Genomic DNA, 16,782 nt, shown 5'->3' with positions numbered 1-16,782 from the left:
AAAGTCTAAAGTCCTAAGACGTTTTTGAAAGTCCTAGAAGTCAAGTTGTGCGGTGAAGAATAAGTGAAACAACGTAGCTTTTAGCCCTATAAGGTGAAATTTAATTCTTGAAGTCTGTGGGTCTAATTCAGAGTTTTGAAGGCAAAACTCGCGGTGAAGGTGCAATGATGGTCAGGGACCACTGCACCGGTGGTCAGAGCAACGTATTACAACTACGGCGGTAGGTCCGCTATTGGACCGTTGCAAACGCCAGAGATACACAATCCCTGGCGGTGGCGCGGCACTCATAGGCTCCAATATGCTTGGCAGTGTCACTGCGGCATCGCTAACCATATTTGGAGGTTCCTCATTGCCACAGTTTTCATGGAGGTGAGGTCGTCATGCCTTGGCGAAACAAAGCCTCAGGGCCATGGGATGCATGCAGAGGGCCACATGTCCATGCCGTGTAGGAACAGGCTTTGGCGCTCCCATTGTGATGGCTTTTTACTAGGCAACGTTGTGGGACGCCAAAGGACTGCCTGGAAGACCACGAGGTAACTCGTAATCTGGCGGGCGGGTGGTTGTGAGGTTTGGTGGTGTGGGAGCGGGGCGGTGGCATGGTGGCTCGCTCCCACACCACCAAACTCCTAATCAGGCTTTGTATAAGGAACTAGAGATGAAGCAGCTGAGAAACACAGCTGGCCAAACCCACTCATGGATCACTGCCCTACATTTGAATGATTGATTCAATTATTATAGAAAACAAAACTGCTGGTGTCCATTACACCTGGGGCTCACTGTAAGCACAGATCCCTTCTCAATATCTTGACTTTTACTTTGATGCTCCTCCCAAAGTAAATTATTGGTTATGCTTAAATGTACCCTCTCTGCATATGTTTGGTTAAAATGTGGTCGATTACTTCAGGTCAAAGTTGTGTTCTTTAACCCTTTTGTCCCTTGATTTTAATTGTTTTCATTGTTGTTGTATTGAACTGCACTTGTCTTTTAACTGACCTCTACACTTTCCCAGTACAGGTTATTTGCCATTGATAAACTCCAAAAAGTAGCACAAAAGATTATTTTTGAGCCATCTTTCTCTCTTTTGTGTCAGATTACTTCATCGGGATTCGATGACAGAATTGGCCTTGCACTTGCTAAGCCTCTGTCTGCTGAAGGTCGAGTTTTAATCCTCACACAGGGGAGACAAACAATTACAGCGGTTTAAAGGAGGCTGACTGGAGACTGAGGGAGGCTGACCAGGGAGTAAGGGAGTGAAACTACAGCAGAAGTGAGGGAGGCAGACAAGACACCTTTAGAAAAGCAATACATTGATAGGTGGAATGCTTGAATTAATGTCTGCCACTAATACCTACTCATGCCACATTCCATTTGATTGTTTTTTGCTCACTATGCCATGCCAGAGAGAGACCAGTCATATGCAAATCAGACTTGGCTCTCCTCCAATAGTTCAGCTTGAAACCTCCAGTCCAGGTCTTCACTAGAAAGAATTTAAGTAACACCAGACCAGTTTCAGCCTTGTTAGACTTGATCTGTGAAGTGCAGCTTGAATCCAGGGCACAGAGATAAAATTGATGTGCAACTGAGGAGCATGTAGCGTCTTGTGAGTTAGAGATGTCAGACCTTTTTGGTTCTTGATGGACTCAGTGACGTAAGTGCGTGGGTCTGGGTGATGGAATTCCTTGTGCTGAATGTTCAGTTAACAGTTACACACTGAAGAATAAAGACTTGCAATACCAATCTCCATGTGTGCCGTGATCATTTGCATGTACTGGGGCTGGAGAGGATGCTACAACTGGAGATGAGGATGGCATTACATAGACCTCGTGACCCAAAGAACTGAGAGTGCTCTCCTGGGAGTTTGCCATAGTCCAGCAAACTGCTTGTGCGTGCCGCCACATGTGCCTCAGTAGAAGTGAAAATCGGCAGTTAGCGTATATGGAGTCAAAGCGACACTCCAGCCAGCGCCTGGCCTGTGAAGAAAGTGAAGGCCTTACAGAAACTTTATATGTCGTCAGCTAGAAATTTGCTGGTAAAGTCGAGACAAGAGGTACTGTTCCACAACACAAAACCAGGTACAAAGAGCAGTAAAGGCTGGGATAGCAGAGTGCAAGGACGCCCTAAAAGCAAAGGCATTTCTGACATCAAGAAATGCTACAGGCAGTGGCAAACCAGGTACTGAAAGTGCAACGAGCAGTGACAGCCATTTTGTAATGATCTGCAAAATGGAGGCAAGATCAAGTGCGTCATGTCGAGAAAATAATATGGATGCCAGAAGGTTGCATACAATGCTCAACGTACTCCCACAAGTCCAGGCCACAACATCAGTTCAGGCAAGTAGAAATTAAGCAATCTCAATGTCAAATTGCCGTCAAATTCTTCATCTATAAGTTCGCCATTGTCAAGCGACAGTGAAGTAGTTGGGTGTGCAATGTAAATATGGATGACATGCACATTAGGATTCACTTCTTACATGGAGGAATGCCAGTCAAAACTAGGTCAACCACTGGAAGTACGGAATTCATTTGGACACTGTCCCAAGCTCAGACTGAAATTGAATGGGTGCTCCAAACCTTTTATCATAGACAGTGGCTCATCAATAAACATTATGCCAGTGGAAAAGTAAAATGAATGGTCTACAGTGCCCTATTTAACTCAGTTGAAAACCAAAGTGTATACGTGGACTGCTTCGATGAAACTGCAAAGTCAAGGTTCATTCAGAGCAACTGTGAAGCATCAAAAACAAATGAAAGTACAGGTGCCTATGTATGTCTTGCCACAAACTTCATCTAGCTCATGTTTATTCAGTTTCAGTACTGCTGCTGACATGAGGCTGATTTCTGTAAACTACAATGTCAGTGCCTATCATGAGATAATAAGTCAGTTTCAATCTTTGTTTCATGCTCTAGGAAGACTTAAAACCATGAAAGTGCAACTTTATATAAATGAGGACATCCACACTGTTGCTCAAATACATCGTCAAATTGTATTTCATTTACAAGGGGCTGTTGAGAAAGAACTGTAGACACCATTAAAGCACAACATCATTGAGCGATCCATTGGTCCGACACCATGGGTATCACCCATAGTGGTAGTGCTTAAAAAGGATAGTGGAGGAGCTGTGCGTATCTGTGTTGTTATGTGCTGCGAACAAGGCGATTGACAGAGAACGACATCCAGGTCCGCACATTGCTGACATGATTATGCAGCTGAATGGAGCAAAAAGTCTTTTCCCGTCTTGCTTTAAACATAAGGTATCACCAGCTTGAACTGGAAGAGAACTGCAGGTACATTACTACCTTTTTGACTCATGTTGGTTTGTTTTGATATAAAAGGCTACGTTTCCAAGTGTCTTCTGCAGCAGACATTTTTCAGGATGTCATTCGTCACACAATATGGCCAGTCACAAATACATTAAATTACAATGACGACATACTAGTTTTTGGGGCCACACGAAAGGAACATGATGTGTGTTGTATACTTGCTGATGCAGGTCTCACTTTAAATGCAGAAAAGTGTGAGTTTCATAATATCAAACTCAAGTTCTTTGGTCATATATTTTCTGAAGGGGACCTGACTCCCAATCCAAATAAAGTACAGGACTTGTCAGCCACTTCTCCCCCACAAGATGCAACTATGCTCAATCAATCAGCATTTGTAAAGTGCAGCTCTGTCACTTCTAGTCGTATCTGGGCACTACTTCTCTGTTGAAGATCCTGTCGATGGATGCAGCGATCCTTCATTGGTATTGCCAGTTACTAGTCAAGGTATATACATGATTTTGCTACTGTAGGTGCCCCGTTGAAAGACTTTAATGAAATAAAATGTCCCATTTCAATAGTCCAGTGAATGTGAACAAAGCTTCAAGAAAATCAAGCATGCAATTGAGAATGCAACTGAAATGGCATACTTTGATCCAAAATTTCAGACGGAGGTTGCTGTTGATGCAAGCCCAGTGGGGTTGGGTGCCATCCTTGCCCAGCCCACAGGACATCCCAATGCCTCAGGACACATTGTAGCTTCAGACCGGTTCCCCTTGTGACATAATTCCTGCAAACATAGCTAATATTCTTATTCCTCAACTTGCTCCATCGATTGAATACCTTTTGAATCTCTCCCTGGAAGAAGGGTATGTTCCATCAGAATGGAAAGCAGCTCAGATATTGCCTATTCAGAAAAACATGATTCCCCCTCTGACTGATCTGGCCAATCTTCGCCCCATATCACTCTTAGCATTTCTGAGTAAAATACTAGAGAGGCATGTCAACAAACACCTCTCTAGTTATGTTGAATTGTCAGGCAACCTAGACCCCTCTCAGTCAGGTCTTAGGAATAAATATAGCACAGAATCAGCCTTGCTAGAGGTCACAGATAACATCAGGATGACCCTAGACAAAGAACATTCAATGATTCTGGTGCTATTAGACCTATCCACCGCATTCAACACTGTTTCCCATCGGCTATTACTCAGAAGGCTGAAGGAAGTAGGATTAAGAGATTCTGCCTTCCGTTGGATGGCAAGTTTTTTATCTGGTCGCACTCAGACAGTAAATCTGGGCCCGTATCGTTCAGCACCCACTGAACTCACCAAGGGAGTCCCACAGGGCTCTTGTCTGGGCCCTACTTTATTTAATATCTATGTGGCTCCCTTGGCCAATGTTCTAAGGAAATATGGGTTTCTTCCGATATCTTACGCCGACGATACGGAGCTAATCTTTCCCTTCGATAAATTAACTCCTGTCATCCAGGAGACCTTCTCTTTGGGCATGAATGCCATATCACAATGGATGAGGAATAACTTTTTGCAGTGTAATGTGGGGATGACCGAACTTATACTCTTCGGAGATGCCCCCAGATTATGGTCCCCCAATTGGTGGCCCATTAATCTTGGTAAACCTCCCATTCCCAAACATTCAGTTAAAAACCTGAGAGTACGACTAGACCATGCTCTCACTTTTAAAGAACATGTTGGCCAGACAGTTGGTACCTGCTTCAACACTCTGGGCTTATTTCGACGTGTCTTTCCTCTTCTCCCAGATTCGGTAAGAAAGACATTAATCCAAGCTCTCATACTGAGTCGCCTAGACTATTGCAACAGTCTATTGCTCTCGGCTAAAGAAGCATCAATTAATAAACTACATGTGATTCAGAATACGGTGGCACATCTGGTCCTGAATATGCCACGTAGATCTGCCTCCCCCCTCTTCTCTTAAAACTCCACTGGCTACCAATAAAGCCAGCGGATAAAATTTAAAATGTGTTGTATCATTCACAAAGCGATATTTAACCTTGGCCCCGGATATTTGGCAGAAAAATGTATCCCCTATCATCCATCGAGATCTTTGAGGTCCAGCACTCACCATCTTCTGTCTGTTCCTAGAATTAAGAGAGTGAGATTAGGAGGAAAATCACTATCGTACCTCGGACCAAAATGCTGGAATGAACTTCCCCTCTCTTTAAGACAATGCTCTAATCATTTGGCCTTTAGGAAATTGCTTAAAACTATTTTGTTTTGTTTTTAATAAAAATATTCCATATTCTCGGCTGCACAGTTGTATCGCCTCCACGAAAGCGCAGAGAAACTCCTCGGAGTCGATTCTGGCGCTACACAAACCTCTAAATAAAATAAATAAATGCTAGCCGAAGTTTGTCAATGACAGAACGTGCCTATTCACTACCTGAAAAAGAAAGTCTGGTTGTAGTGTGGGGTTGTGAACATTTCCATGTGTTCTTGTATCGAAAACATTTAACAATTGTAACTGACCCCCAAGCATTGCTCACCATTTTCGGCAATCCTAGAGCCAAGATCCCCCCTCGCATTGAGAGGTGAGGTTTGCAACTAAAAGGGTATTATTATACGATTATGCATTGTCCAGGAAAGATAAAAATCCTGTATTTGTAAAGCAGCTGATGCTTATTTTACCCTCATTGTAAAATCCAGTACCCCTGCTGCCGTATCAGTAGAACCAATCACTGCTGCCTTGAGTACTGACAAGGATTTGCTAAAACTCAAAGACATTATTATGCACCAATTGTGGTGAAAACATGCTTGACTTCTGCATGATGAACTTAAACACCAGAAATTAAAAAAGTGGAAAAAGAGCTTTCATTTACCCCATTAAGCATTATCTTACAAGGGTCAAGAATTGTGATACCCGAGAGTCTGAGACAGCAAGTTATTGAACTGGCCCACGAGGGACACCTTGGAGTTGTTGCTACGAAACAAGCTTTATGGAAGGTAGTATGGTTCCCTCGCCTTGAGGAAAGAGTTGAAAAAGAGATAAAGGCATGTCATTTGTGAAATTAAATTAAATGAAATAAACGTTCTGTAAAGCGCGTGTGTGCTGAGGCGTCTTAGCGCTGGAGCTGTCATAACCTGAACAGAAGTGAACAAAGGTTGGGAGTTGGACACGAACAACCATGTTCTCTGCGCCTTTCTGAACGATTGTCTGTTGGTTTGGCATCTTAGGGTAAAAGGCAGAGTGTTCCAAAGTTTGGGGGTCAAATGAAAGAAGCTTCTTCCACCCCATTTTATGGTGTTCGCCCTGGGGATGACCAACAAGGAGGCAGTCGATGATCTGAGGTTGCGTTGTGGGACGTGCTAATTGATTATTGAAATAGGCAGGTCCTGTCCCATAAAGGGGCTTGTGAACGATGCATAAGGACTTAGATTGAACCCTTGCCTGGACCGGCAACCAATGCAGCTTTCAGATCCCTTTGAACACCGAGGTGAATTTGGGTATTTTAAGTAGTGATCGTGCTGCCGTGTTTTGAGGTGATTGAAGCTTACGGATGGTCCTTTTATTTGCACCTAAATAAAGGGCATTACAGTAATCAATCTTCGATAACACCAGGGTCACAATTACTGTTTTCCTAAGATCCATTGAGATAAAAGGTAAGATTTTTCTCATGATCTTCAGGGTTTAAAAGCAGGATGATGTAATATGATTGACCTGGTCAGATAAGGATAGTTGATCATTCAGAAGTATACCTAGACTTTTTACCTTCCTTACAGGGGATGGGCAGGATCCTGCCTTTTCTGGCCACCAAGCTGTGTTCCAGAGGGCAGTGTTTTTTCTGAATAGTAGCCCCTCAGTTATATCGGTGTTCAACTTTAAACAGTTGCCACACATCCATCTGATTATGTGGATCATACAGTTGTTAAATTTTATTGCTACCTCATCTGGGTTTGATGATAGAGACACCCCTATTTGCGTGTCGTCCGCATAACAAATAGCAGTGAAACCTTGGGAGCGGATGAGTTTGGCCAATGGGGTAACGTAGACATTGAACAGGGTTGGGGATAGCAAAGTTCCCTGGGGCACTTCGAATGGCAGGGAGTACGGATGTGAGCTATGCCCTCCCATCGCAACAGTTTGTGCTCTGTTTGTTAGGAATGATCTTAGTATTTGGAGTTTCCACCTGTAATCCCCATTTCAGATAAGTGCTGATTGAGCACTTGATGGTTTACCATTTTGAATGCAGCTGAGAGGTCTAGCAAGATTTGTATTGCCTTCCCTTCTCCATTTAGCTGGATGTGGATCTCCTCAGTGGCTGCAATGAGGGCGGATTCTGTGCTGTGTAGAGGTCGAAATCCATGTTGTGCAGGGTCCATTTTGTCATTTGACTCCAGGAAGTACAGCAGATCTTCGTTGAGTGCTTTTTCCAGGATTTTAGAAGGAAACAGCAAACAGGAAATTGCCCGGTAATTTTTGACCTCCGTAGGGTCTTGGTAAGGTTTTTTTCAGAATAGGCCGTACTAAGGATTTTTTCCAGATGTTTGGAAAGGATACTGCATTCAAAATGTTATTTAGAAGAGATGCTAAATGGCCTTCAATGGAACTGGGTACCATGTGGAGAACCGTAGCCAGACAGGGATCCAATGGAGAACCATACTTAGTAGACAAAATAAGTCTCTCCACTCGCTCAGGCGTGAGGTGACAGAAATTATCAAGACGCGCCTGCGTAATTACTTCACCATTATCTAGTCCACCCTTTACCTCTGGGCTGTCCACGGCTTGATGGCTGGAGAGCTCATCAAATACACTTTTTACTTTGCTGAAAAAGAAGTCCGCCAATTTATTGCATAAGTCTGTGTTGGAAGTGTGCTGTTTGATTTCGTCTAGTTTTGATAAGATTGTGGCTGCGTTTTTTGCGAGCTAATTTTCTCAGTATAAAAGCATGATTTTGCTGAGATTATTGCCTCTTTGTAGTTTTCAATAGTTTTTCTATAGTGATCTTTTTCCAGTGCCGACTACTCTTTCCTTCATATGCGTTCTTGGGCCCTACACTTTTTTAAAGATTCCTTCAGTTCCGGTGTATACCAAATGTGCTAATGGTTGCTTCCTACGGTTAAGTTTCTGTTTTTCAGGTGCGAGCTTGGAACCGCTGACTCAATCCAGCCATCAAAGTTGCAGGTTACAGAGTTAGGTTCAGTATTTAGACAGGGAGTAAAGGAGCATAGGGCCTGGTCTAATTCAAGAGTGTTTATCTTGTGCCATGGGCAACTTGTAGTAAAGTTATTGGTAGTGTGTGTTTTAGAAATCTCTCCTGGGATAGTTAGCTCGAAGAATACAGCTATATGGTCTGTCCAGGCCACAGGCAAGGCTTTACGGAAAGATATCAATGCATGGTTGATGAAGACACCATCAAGAGTACGGTGCAACTCTTTGTCATCTAAGACAACCCAACATCTGTTAAACAGGCCTGATCTGCCAAAGCATGCATGAGAGAAGATTGCAATTGATTTCTTTGGACACTTTGACAATGGACATCATCTACTAATAATTATTGATTAATATTTCCAGTTTTCCCCTGATAGAACATCTGATGTCAACTACTCATGACAGTCATTGAGAGACTAGAACATTGTTTTCAACATGGGGTGTTCCTTCGATTGTGAAATCTGACAATGGGCTGCATTTCAATGGTTGAGAATTTATAGATTTCTCACTCATTTAAATGTCAATCACCAGAAAAGCACACCTCACTGGCCCCAGGTGAATAGTGTGGTCGAGAGATTTATGGGCACCCTCAAGAAGACCACTCAGTGAGTTGCGCTGGAAAAGCTTGAACTCAAATCAGTTCTTCAATCTAGGCTTTGTGCATACAGGTCAACTCTCCATCCTATCACAGGTGAGAGCCCTGCCACCTTAATATTTTGGAGGGACATAGGAACAAATTACCACAATGGACCACTGAGAGATTTATTGACATTGATAAACTTTGAACCACTGATACTTCTCACAAAAGTAAATTGAAGACCTATGTGGACAGACGCAGCTGTGCTTGGCGCGCTGTGTTGAACAGAGCAGACCAAGTTTTCGTCATGCAGAAACAGAAACGCAAGTCTGATGCTCCTTTTGATGCTGACCCACTGAGAGTTGTGACTAGAGAAGGACACACTATGACTGCTCAACTTCCTGGAAAGTTCATTACGTGTGACTCCCCACATTTCAAGCACCTGCCTTGACCTTCGCCAACTCCAGATGTCAGGAGTGAGACTTATCCACTTGTGAATCAAGAGAGCCCAATGACTATACCGATGTCTTTGTCACCAATACTAGTCATGGGCACTTCTCTCATATCCCTGCAGCCTCACATAACCAGATCTGGGCGATTGATTTGAGAACCAAAAGGACTTATTGAAGAGTCATAATGTATATATGTATTATTGGTACTTTTTCTTTAACAAAAGGGGTCATGTAGTGTCTTGTGAGTTAGAGATGACGGATCCCTTTGTTTCCCTACTGACTCTGTAGCACAGTGATGTAAGTGCGCGGGTGTGAGTGATGGAATTCATGATGTAGAATGTTCAGTTAACAATTACCCACTGAGGAATAAAAACATGTAATACCAATCTCTATTTGTGGCATGGTCATTTTCATGTACTCGGACTGTGGAGGGTGCCACAGAGCAGATGAGGGAATTAGACTTAGGGGAGGAGGCTGAGATAGCAAGAGATAGGCAGGCAGCAAGCAGCAGATATGGATGCTAAAAAAGGGAGATATTCTGACAAGAGAGAAGGAGGCTGATGGGAGTGAGGCTGTGGTTGCCAGATATTTGCCATGGGTACTGCTTCAGAGAAGGATTGGTTGTTAGCGATTATTGGAGACCACAGTCACTGAGCTAAGACTGTAAATGCTGGGGCTGGTGGTGGCTGCTGTGGAAAGTCAATCGGTGCTGACAGAAGGCTGTATTTTCTAAAAGGAAGATGCACTGGGGAGATTAGAACAACCATAGATAAAATGAAGGCAATGCTTTTATGGTCACTCACCCTGTGCCAGAGAACACCATTGGTTCCTGTCCATCCCTCTTCAGCAGACTTCTGAACATTGTTCATCAACCCAAGCCCAAATTGTAGCGATCGTCTGAATGCTGAGTCAAGTGAGGCATCACTCACAGTATCCAGGGCCAGTGAATCTGAAATCAGGAAGGACAAAGGTGTTGATTTAGAGCCTAATAATTTTAGGCTCTACAGCAGAAAAAACATAGTGATTGGCAGGTCTTCACTATGACCTCGAGGTCTGATAAAATCCACATCTCACTCATTACCTCAAAGTCTCCTGACACTAATGCGCATCTTATGGCCTCAGTTTCTGCATCTTGCTTCAGCATATCCATCCTTTCTGATCATTCCCTTACCTGGCGACCGCTGAGCCTGTGTTCAGGCCTGGTCGCCCCCACGCTCCTCTGCTGCTTTTGCCTCCTGCTGCTGCTTCCTGGTTCCTGTCTCGGGCGACCCAGCCGCCGCTGAGCCGCCCGCTTGCATCAGCCTCTTCCCGCCGCTGCCTCCCTGCAGCCCCGCCCCCCGCCAGCCCATTCGCCGCCCCACTCCCGCCAACTAGCTGATCCGCCCACCCGGCTCCTTACTTATGATGCCCACGCGTACGCGCAGCTGGCGTGCCAATTGTGCGCCAAAGGCAAGCCCGCCTGCGCCCGTCCGCGCCTGGACCCTGCCCAGCGCCAGGACCCCTGGCCCCCGAGAACGCCAGCCCACACGACGGACTTACGACCCCACCACCCTCAACGCACTCAATGCTGGCCGGAACCCCGCCTGCTACCGAGCCACTCCGAGACGCACCCATGGACCTTTCGCCTACCAAGCCTGCCGATTCACCTGCCTCCGGACCTGCACCACCCCGCCAAGCCAGACACCAGCAACAACCACCTCAAGTGCATCCTGCTCAATACCCGCTCCGTCCACAGGCACGCCGTGGAACTCTGGAACCTGCTCGACGCATTAGCACCAGACGTCGCCTTCCTCACTGAAACCTAGATGAACGCCTCCTCAGCGCCCGACATCGCCATAGCCACCCCGGACGGATACAAGATCACCCGGAGGGACCGCGTCAACCAGACAAGAGGAGGCATCGCCATCGTACACAAGAACACCATCCGCATCTCGACCAACTCCGACTAAACCTTTACCGCCGCCGAACACCTCCACTTCCAGATACACACCGACCCCAAGACCACCCTCCGAGGCACCCTCATCTACAGACCCCCGGGATCACGCACACAATTCAGCGAAGACATCGCAGACTTCATCAGCCCGCACGCCCTTCCCTCCGTCGACTAAATCCTCCTAGGGGACCTCAACTTCCACCTGGAGAACAACAATGACAGAAACACCACCAGCCTGCTGGACAACCTCGCCAACCTCGGACTCAAGCAACTGGTGAACACCCCCACCCACTACGCCGGCCACGCGCTTGACTCCGTCTTCTCATCCAGCAAGCACATCTCCTTCATCCACTCCACCGGACTCCACTGGACCGACCACAGCTGCGTCCACTTCAGCTTCAGAAGAACTACGACCCACCACCACCCGCAACAGGTTTCCCGCCGGAGCTGGAGCAAGATCACCTCTGAGCAGCTCACCGCCTCCCTCAGCCAGAACACTCCCACCAGCACAACGGACCCCAACGAAGCAGCCAGCAACCTCACCAAGTGGCTGACCACCTGCGCCGATGATCTCGCACCACTAAAGAACCCTCCCAGCAGACCCGGCAGCAAGAAAACTCCCTGGTTCACCAACAAACTCAAGGACTCCAAGAAGAACTGCCGCACCCTCGAGAAAGCCTGGCGGCTCGACCAGACCACAGACAACAGGACCGCCCTCAAGCACGCCACCCGCAAACACCATCAGCTGATCCGCGCCACCAAGAAGACGGCACTCAAAGAACGACTGGACAACAACGCCCATGACAGCAAGGAACTCTTCAGCATCGTCAAAGAGTTCTCCAACCCCAGCGCCGGAAACAACGACATCACTCCCTCGCAAGACCTCTGCAACTCACTCGCCTCGTTCTTCCACCGCAAGATCGCCGACATACACAACAGCTCCGACGCACAGACCACGCACCCTACCACCGAACCAACGCCCGCCACCACCACCCTCTGCAACTGGACCCCGATCAGCACCGAAGACACCACCCGCACGATGAACTCCATCCACTCCCGATCATCAACCGACCCCTGCCCACACCACGACTTCAACAAAGCCGACGCCATCATCGCCCCCCATCTCCGGGACATCATCAACACCTCCTTCCACACCGCCACCTTCCCGGAGAGCTGGAAGCACGCCGAGCTTACCGCCCTCCTGAAGAAACCAACGGTGGACCCCACCGACCTCAAGAACAACCGTCCCATCTCGCTCCTTCCTTTTCCTGCCAAAGTCATTGAGAAGACCGTCAACAGACAGCTCGCCGCCTTCCACGAGACGAACGGATCCCTCGACCCCTCGCAGTCCGGGTTTCAGGCCAACCACAGCACCGAGACCGCCCTGATCGCAGCCACCGACGACATCAGAGCCCTGATCGACAACGGGGAAACAGCGGCCCTCATCCTCCTGGACCTCTCTGCGGCGTTCGACACTGTCTGCCACCGCACCCTAGTGCAGCGCCTCAGCAACATCGGAATCCAAGAGAAAGCACTGGAGTGGATCATCTCATTCCTCGCCGGAAGAACCCAGAGAGTTCGCCTCCCCCCGTTCAGATCTGAGGCCACCGAAGTCATCTGCGGCGTACCACAAGGATCTTCACTCATCCCAACCCTCTTCAACGTCTACATGAGCCCCCTCGCAGCCATCGCACGCCAACACAACCTCAACATCATCTCCTACGCCGACGACACCCAACTGATCCTCTCCCTCACCAACGACCCCGCCACCGCCAGAGCCAGCCTACACGAACGGATGAAAGACATCACCAACTGGATGAAGAACAGCCGGCTGAAACTGAAATCAGACAAGACAGAAGTCCTCATCCTGGGATCATCACCCTCCGCCTGAGATGACTCCTGGTGGCCCCCTGCCCTGGGCACCGCTCCCAAGCCAACGGACCACGCACGCAACCTGGGCTTCATCCTGGACTCCTCCCTCTCGATGACTAGACAAGTTAACGCCGTTTCCTCATAATGCTTCAACACCCTGCGCATGCTCCGCAAGATCTTCAGATGGATCCCCACAGAAACCAGGAAGACCGTTACCCAGGCACTCGTCACCAGCCGACTGCACTACGGGAACACCCTCTACGCCGGAACCACATCCCAACTTCAAAAAAGACTCCAACGCATCCAGAACGCCTCCGCACGACTCATCCTGGACATCCCCCGACAAAGCCACATCACCGGACACCTGAGAGACCTGCACTGGCTCCCCGTCAGCAAGAGAATCACGTTCAGACTCCTCACCCACGCACACAAGGCTCTCCACGACCTGCGCCCCAAGTACCTCAACGACCGCATGACCTTCTACACGCCCACCCGCCAGCTACGATCGACCAGCCACGCCCTCGCCACCGTACCACGCATCCGCAGAGCCACCGCCGGAGGAAGATCCTTCTCCTACTTGGCAGCCAAGACGTGGAACTCCCTCCCCACCCACCTTCACCGAACCCAAGACCATCTCTCCTTCAGGAAGCAGCTCAAGACCTGGCTGTTCGAGCAGTAACATACCCCTCTCCCCCAGCGCCTTGAGACCCTCCCGGGTGAGTAGCGCGCTTTACAAATGCTGTGATTGATTGATTGATTGATTACCTCTAGCTCATTTTGGTCTCCCTGACTCCCAGGCATCCTGATCTCTAACTCAATACCTCTGGGGATGTGGACCTCACTCCTTTTATGATCTCTGAGTTTCCTTATATTCACTTCTGGGTTCCCTGACCTTGCTCGTAAGAGCTATCTATTGTTTTACTTATTTGATACCTGATTTATCACTTGATTCATCCCAGTCTCATGAGTGAACTTGATGTGGGGCATGAAAGTAAAGCAAAACTCACCCTTCCCAAAGTATTCATCCTGCTCTGCATTCCCTTCTGGGCTCAAGCCCTGTGCCGGATGTGTGAACCGCTGGAAATCCTGGTAAAAGCACTGTGCTGGTTCCTCAATGAGTCCAGCACTTCTCAACATCAGAATGGTACCCAGATCCTGCTCTGCGGCATTTCCATTCCTAAAGGCACTATTGGTAGGAAGACTGGTGTATGGCATTTGAATGTTGTCTGGAGTTTCCTGTGTCATGTGTAGTGAAGACTGACTATGCTGAAAATTAAGCCTCTGGTGGGCTCTTTGTTGCTGGACAATTTCTTGAGTGTCTGATGATGATGGCAGTCCATGTTGTGGATCCTGACTTGTGTCGTGAAGATATGGAGACTGCTGATGCTGCTCCCAAGTTCCTGTGTGGGTGGCGTGCAGCTCAGTCCTTCCCCCATACATTGTCACCTGCTTTTCCTGCACCATTTCAACAGCTTGCATCATCCTCTGGGAACAGAATAATTGGATTTGACAGTTCTGATCATCCCAGCATTGCTCCTCTTGGCTGTGCCCACCGGAAATCCTGTTGGGAAAGGCCTCAGAGAATGAGTCCAGGCTGTTTTTTTTGGGACTTAACCCTGAAGAACTATCACTCTTATTTTGTATAGGGGTGAATCTATACGTGCAATTCTGGCCAGTGAAGCTCTGGTCTGCAGCTATCTCATTCTGTTGGTTCTGGAGTTCCATCCGCAGCCGGCACCAGCTAGGCCTAGAAGTATTACAGCATTCTCCAAAGCTGTGTTTCACATAATCGCTGGATAGTGCGGCATACTTTACCATATCCGAAGAGGAGCTATCTGGAGCACCATTCGGGAAATAGCTCTGAAAGGTCTTGTGGATGGGATTTGTCGATCCCTGATGCATCATTCCACCCTGATCCCCATCCATACTGAGTTGATCCAAGCAGTGTCTCCTAAATCTCTCTAAGCATTTCTGCAAGAGGAATAAAGCAGAAAGAAATCAGAGCAGAAGTAAATTACAATATTGTTTACATTATGAGGTTGATACAGTATGCAACTGGGATTAATAACACTAGGGTAAATTTTACATGCATCCAAGCCCGATTTTTCCCAGCCTAGGCACCCTTCAGATTGTGTACTAAATAAGTTTCACGTCTCCCAAAGATCAGATCTGGTATATAATGTTCTCGTTGATGATTCACTCTTACCTGTAAATATCACCCATAGTAATAGATTCTCACTAGTTCCCATCTTAAATCACACAGGTACCATAAGTCCTCCTTGATAAAGACTTACCCTGATGAAGACCTTTGTTATAAGAAACGCCAATTAGAAGGTCGAAACGCGTTGGTCATATTTTTTTGAGAGCCCATCCTACAGAACCTAGTACAAACCTTTGTCCCGAACTTGGACAACATAGAGCCCACGGTGTACGGCCCTAGACTGGATTCTTTACTTTGGGGTGACCTCCCACTGGCACAAAAACACTACTGTACTGTGAGGACATCAAGGATAAGAGTCCCCGTACTGCTATCTAAGAAAGGAGTAGGACTATCATTTGTCTGTAGAATCGCACCGTTGTTGGTGCTGGTACCATCATTTTGTTTTATGATTGCAAATTACACAGTTGTTTGTCTAATGTAAATTGTACAAATGTGAGTCCATTGTAAATATGGTTTATATGTTTTGCGTATGTTTTCCTGTATATACCTTATATACAAAACAAGGCAAGAGGTTAATTGTCTAGCAAGTCCTGCATAGGGACAACACGTCTTGGTGTAGTACAAAAAATGTCTTTTGTATTCAGTTCCAACCCAGAGATAAATAAAAAATCCAACTGGTGTAGAAGAAGATTTAGATCTATGGTGTCAGAGGTATTTTGCTTTGAATATCAGTGAAAAATATAGCATTCCAGCATTCCTAAAGAAATCATCCAAAACCCACTATATCACTTTCAAAATATCAGATTTAGGTAAACACTGTGGAATAGCGATGGCCCAGGAATGTGGCTATTTCTTTGGCAAATCATCCTATATAATTGATCTATGATGAAATAGGTTGTCAAATCCCAGTCCAACATGACATTTCTACACCTGAATTTAAAAAGTATCTAGGAATTCTGCAGTTACCAGTTAATGTATTGCTTCCACTTCTTTCCAAACCCTTCTTTACATCCATTTCTGAAATGTATAATCCAGAGATGATATTGCCAAATTGTTAAAATGGCTAGAGATTCCCTTATATATGTAGAAATGCAACAGTAATCAATTGAGAAGTCTGGTATAACTACTGCCTTCAAAAGGGTGTTCTAGAACTTTGTTAATATTCGTTTTTTTACAACATACACACATTTACAGGATACCTGTTGAACCCAAAGGTAGCTGGCCCTGGTCAATTCCTCAGAATCTACTAATGCAGAGCTAAAACAGATTGCTCCAGTGTTATCTCTATGGTAAAGCTGAACTTGGTTATATGAGGCCAGATTGATTGTGCCAGAGCTTGTGGTTGG

At 46.5% G+C, this 16,782-nt stretch overlaps 1 protein-coding gene across 1 annotated transcript in view; it reads right to left on the bottom strand.

The window, feature by feature from the left end:
* LOC147691915 (uncharacterized) overlaps nucleotides 1–15,201 on the bottom strand; it is a 194,282-nt gene extending 179,081 nt beyond the window's left edge. The window contains exons 1-2 of the mRNA XM_086936704.1: nucleotides 14,283–15,201; nucleotides 10,274–10,419 (exon numbers count right to left, since the gene is read on the bottom strand). Coding sequence (XP_086792830.1) covers nucleotides 10,274–10,419; nucleotides 14,283–15,201 — 1,065 coding nt within the window. The remainder of the gene's footprint in view (nucleotides 1–10,273; nucleotides 10,420–14,282) is intronic.
* Nucleotides 15,202–16,782: the final 1,581 nt, after the last annotated feature.

Source organism: Lissotriton vulgaris, chromosome 9, assembly GCF_964263255.1.
Source record: "Lissotriton vulgaris chromosome 9, aLisVul1.2, whole genome shotgun sequence".
In the NCBI taxonomy this organism is placed as follows: Eukaryota; Metazoa; Chordata; class Amphibia; order Caudata; family Salamandridae; genus Lissotriton; species Lissotriton vulgaris.
Note: the sequence above shows the minus strand (reverse complement) of the source record. Positions and strands in the feature narration are given on the sequence as shown.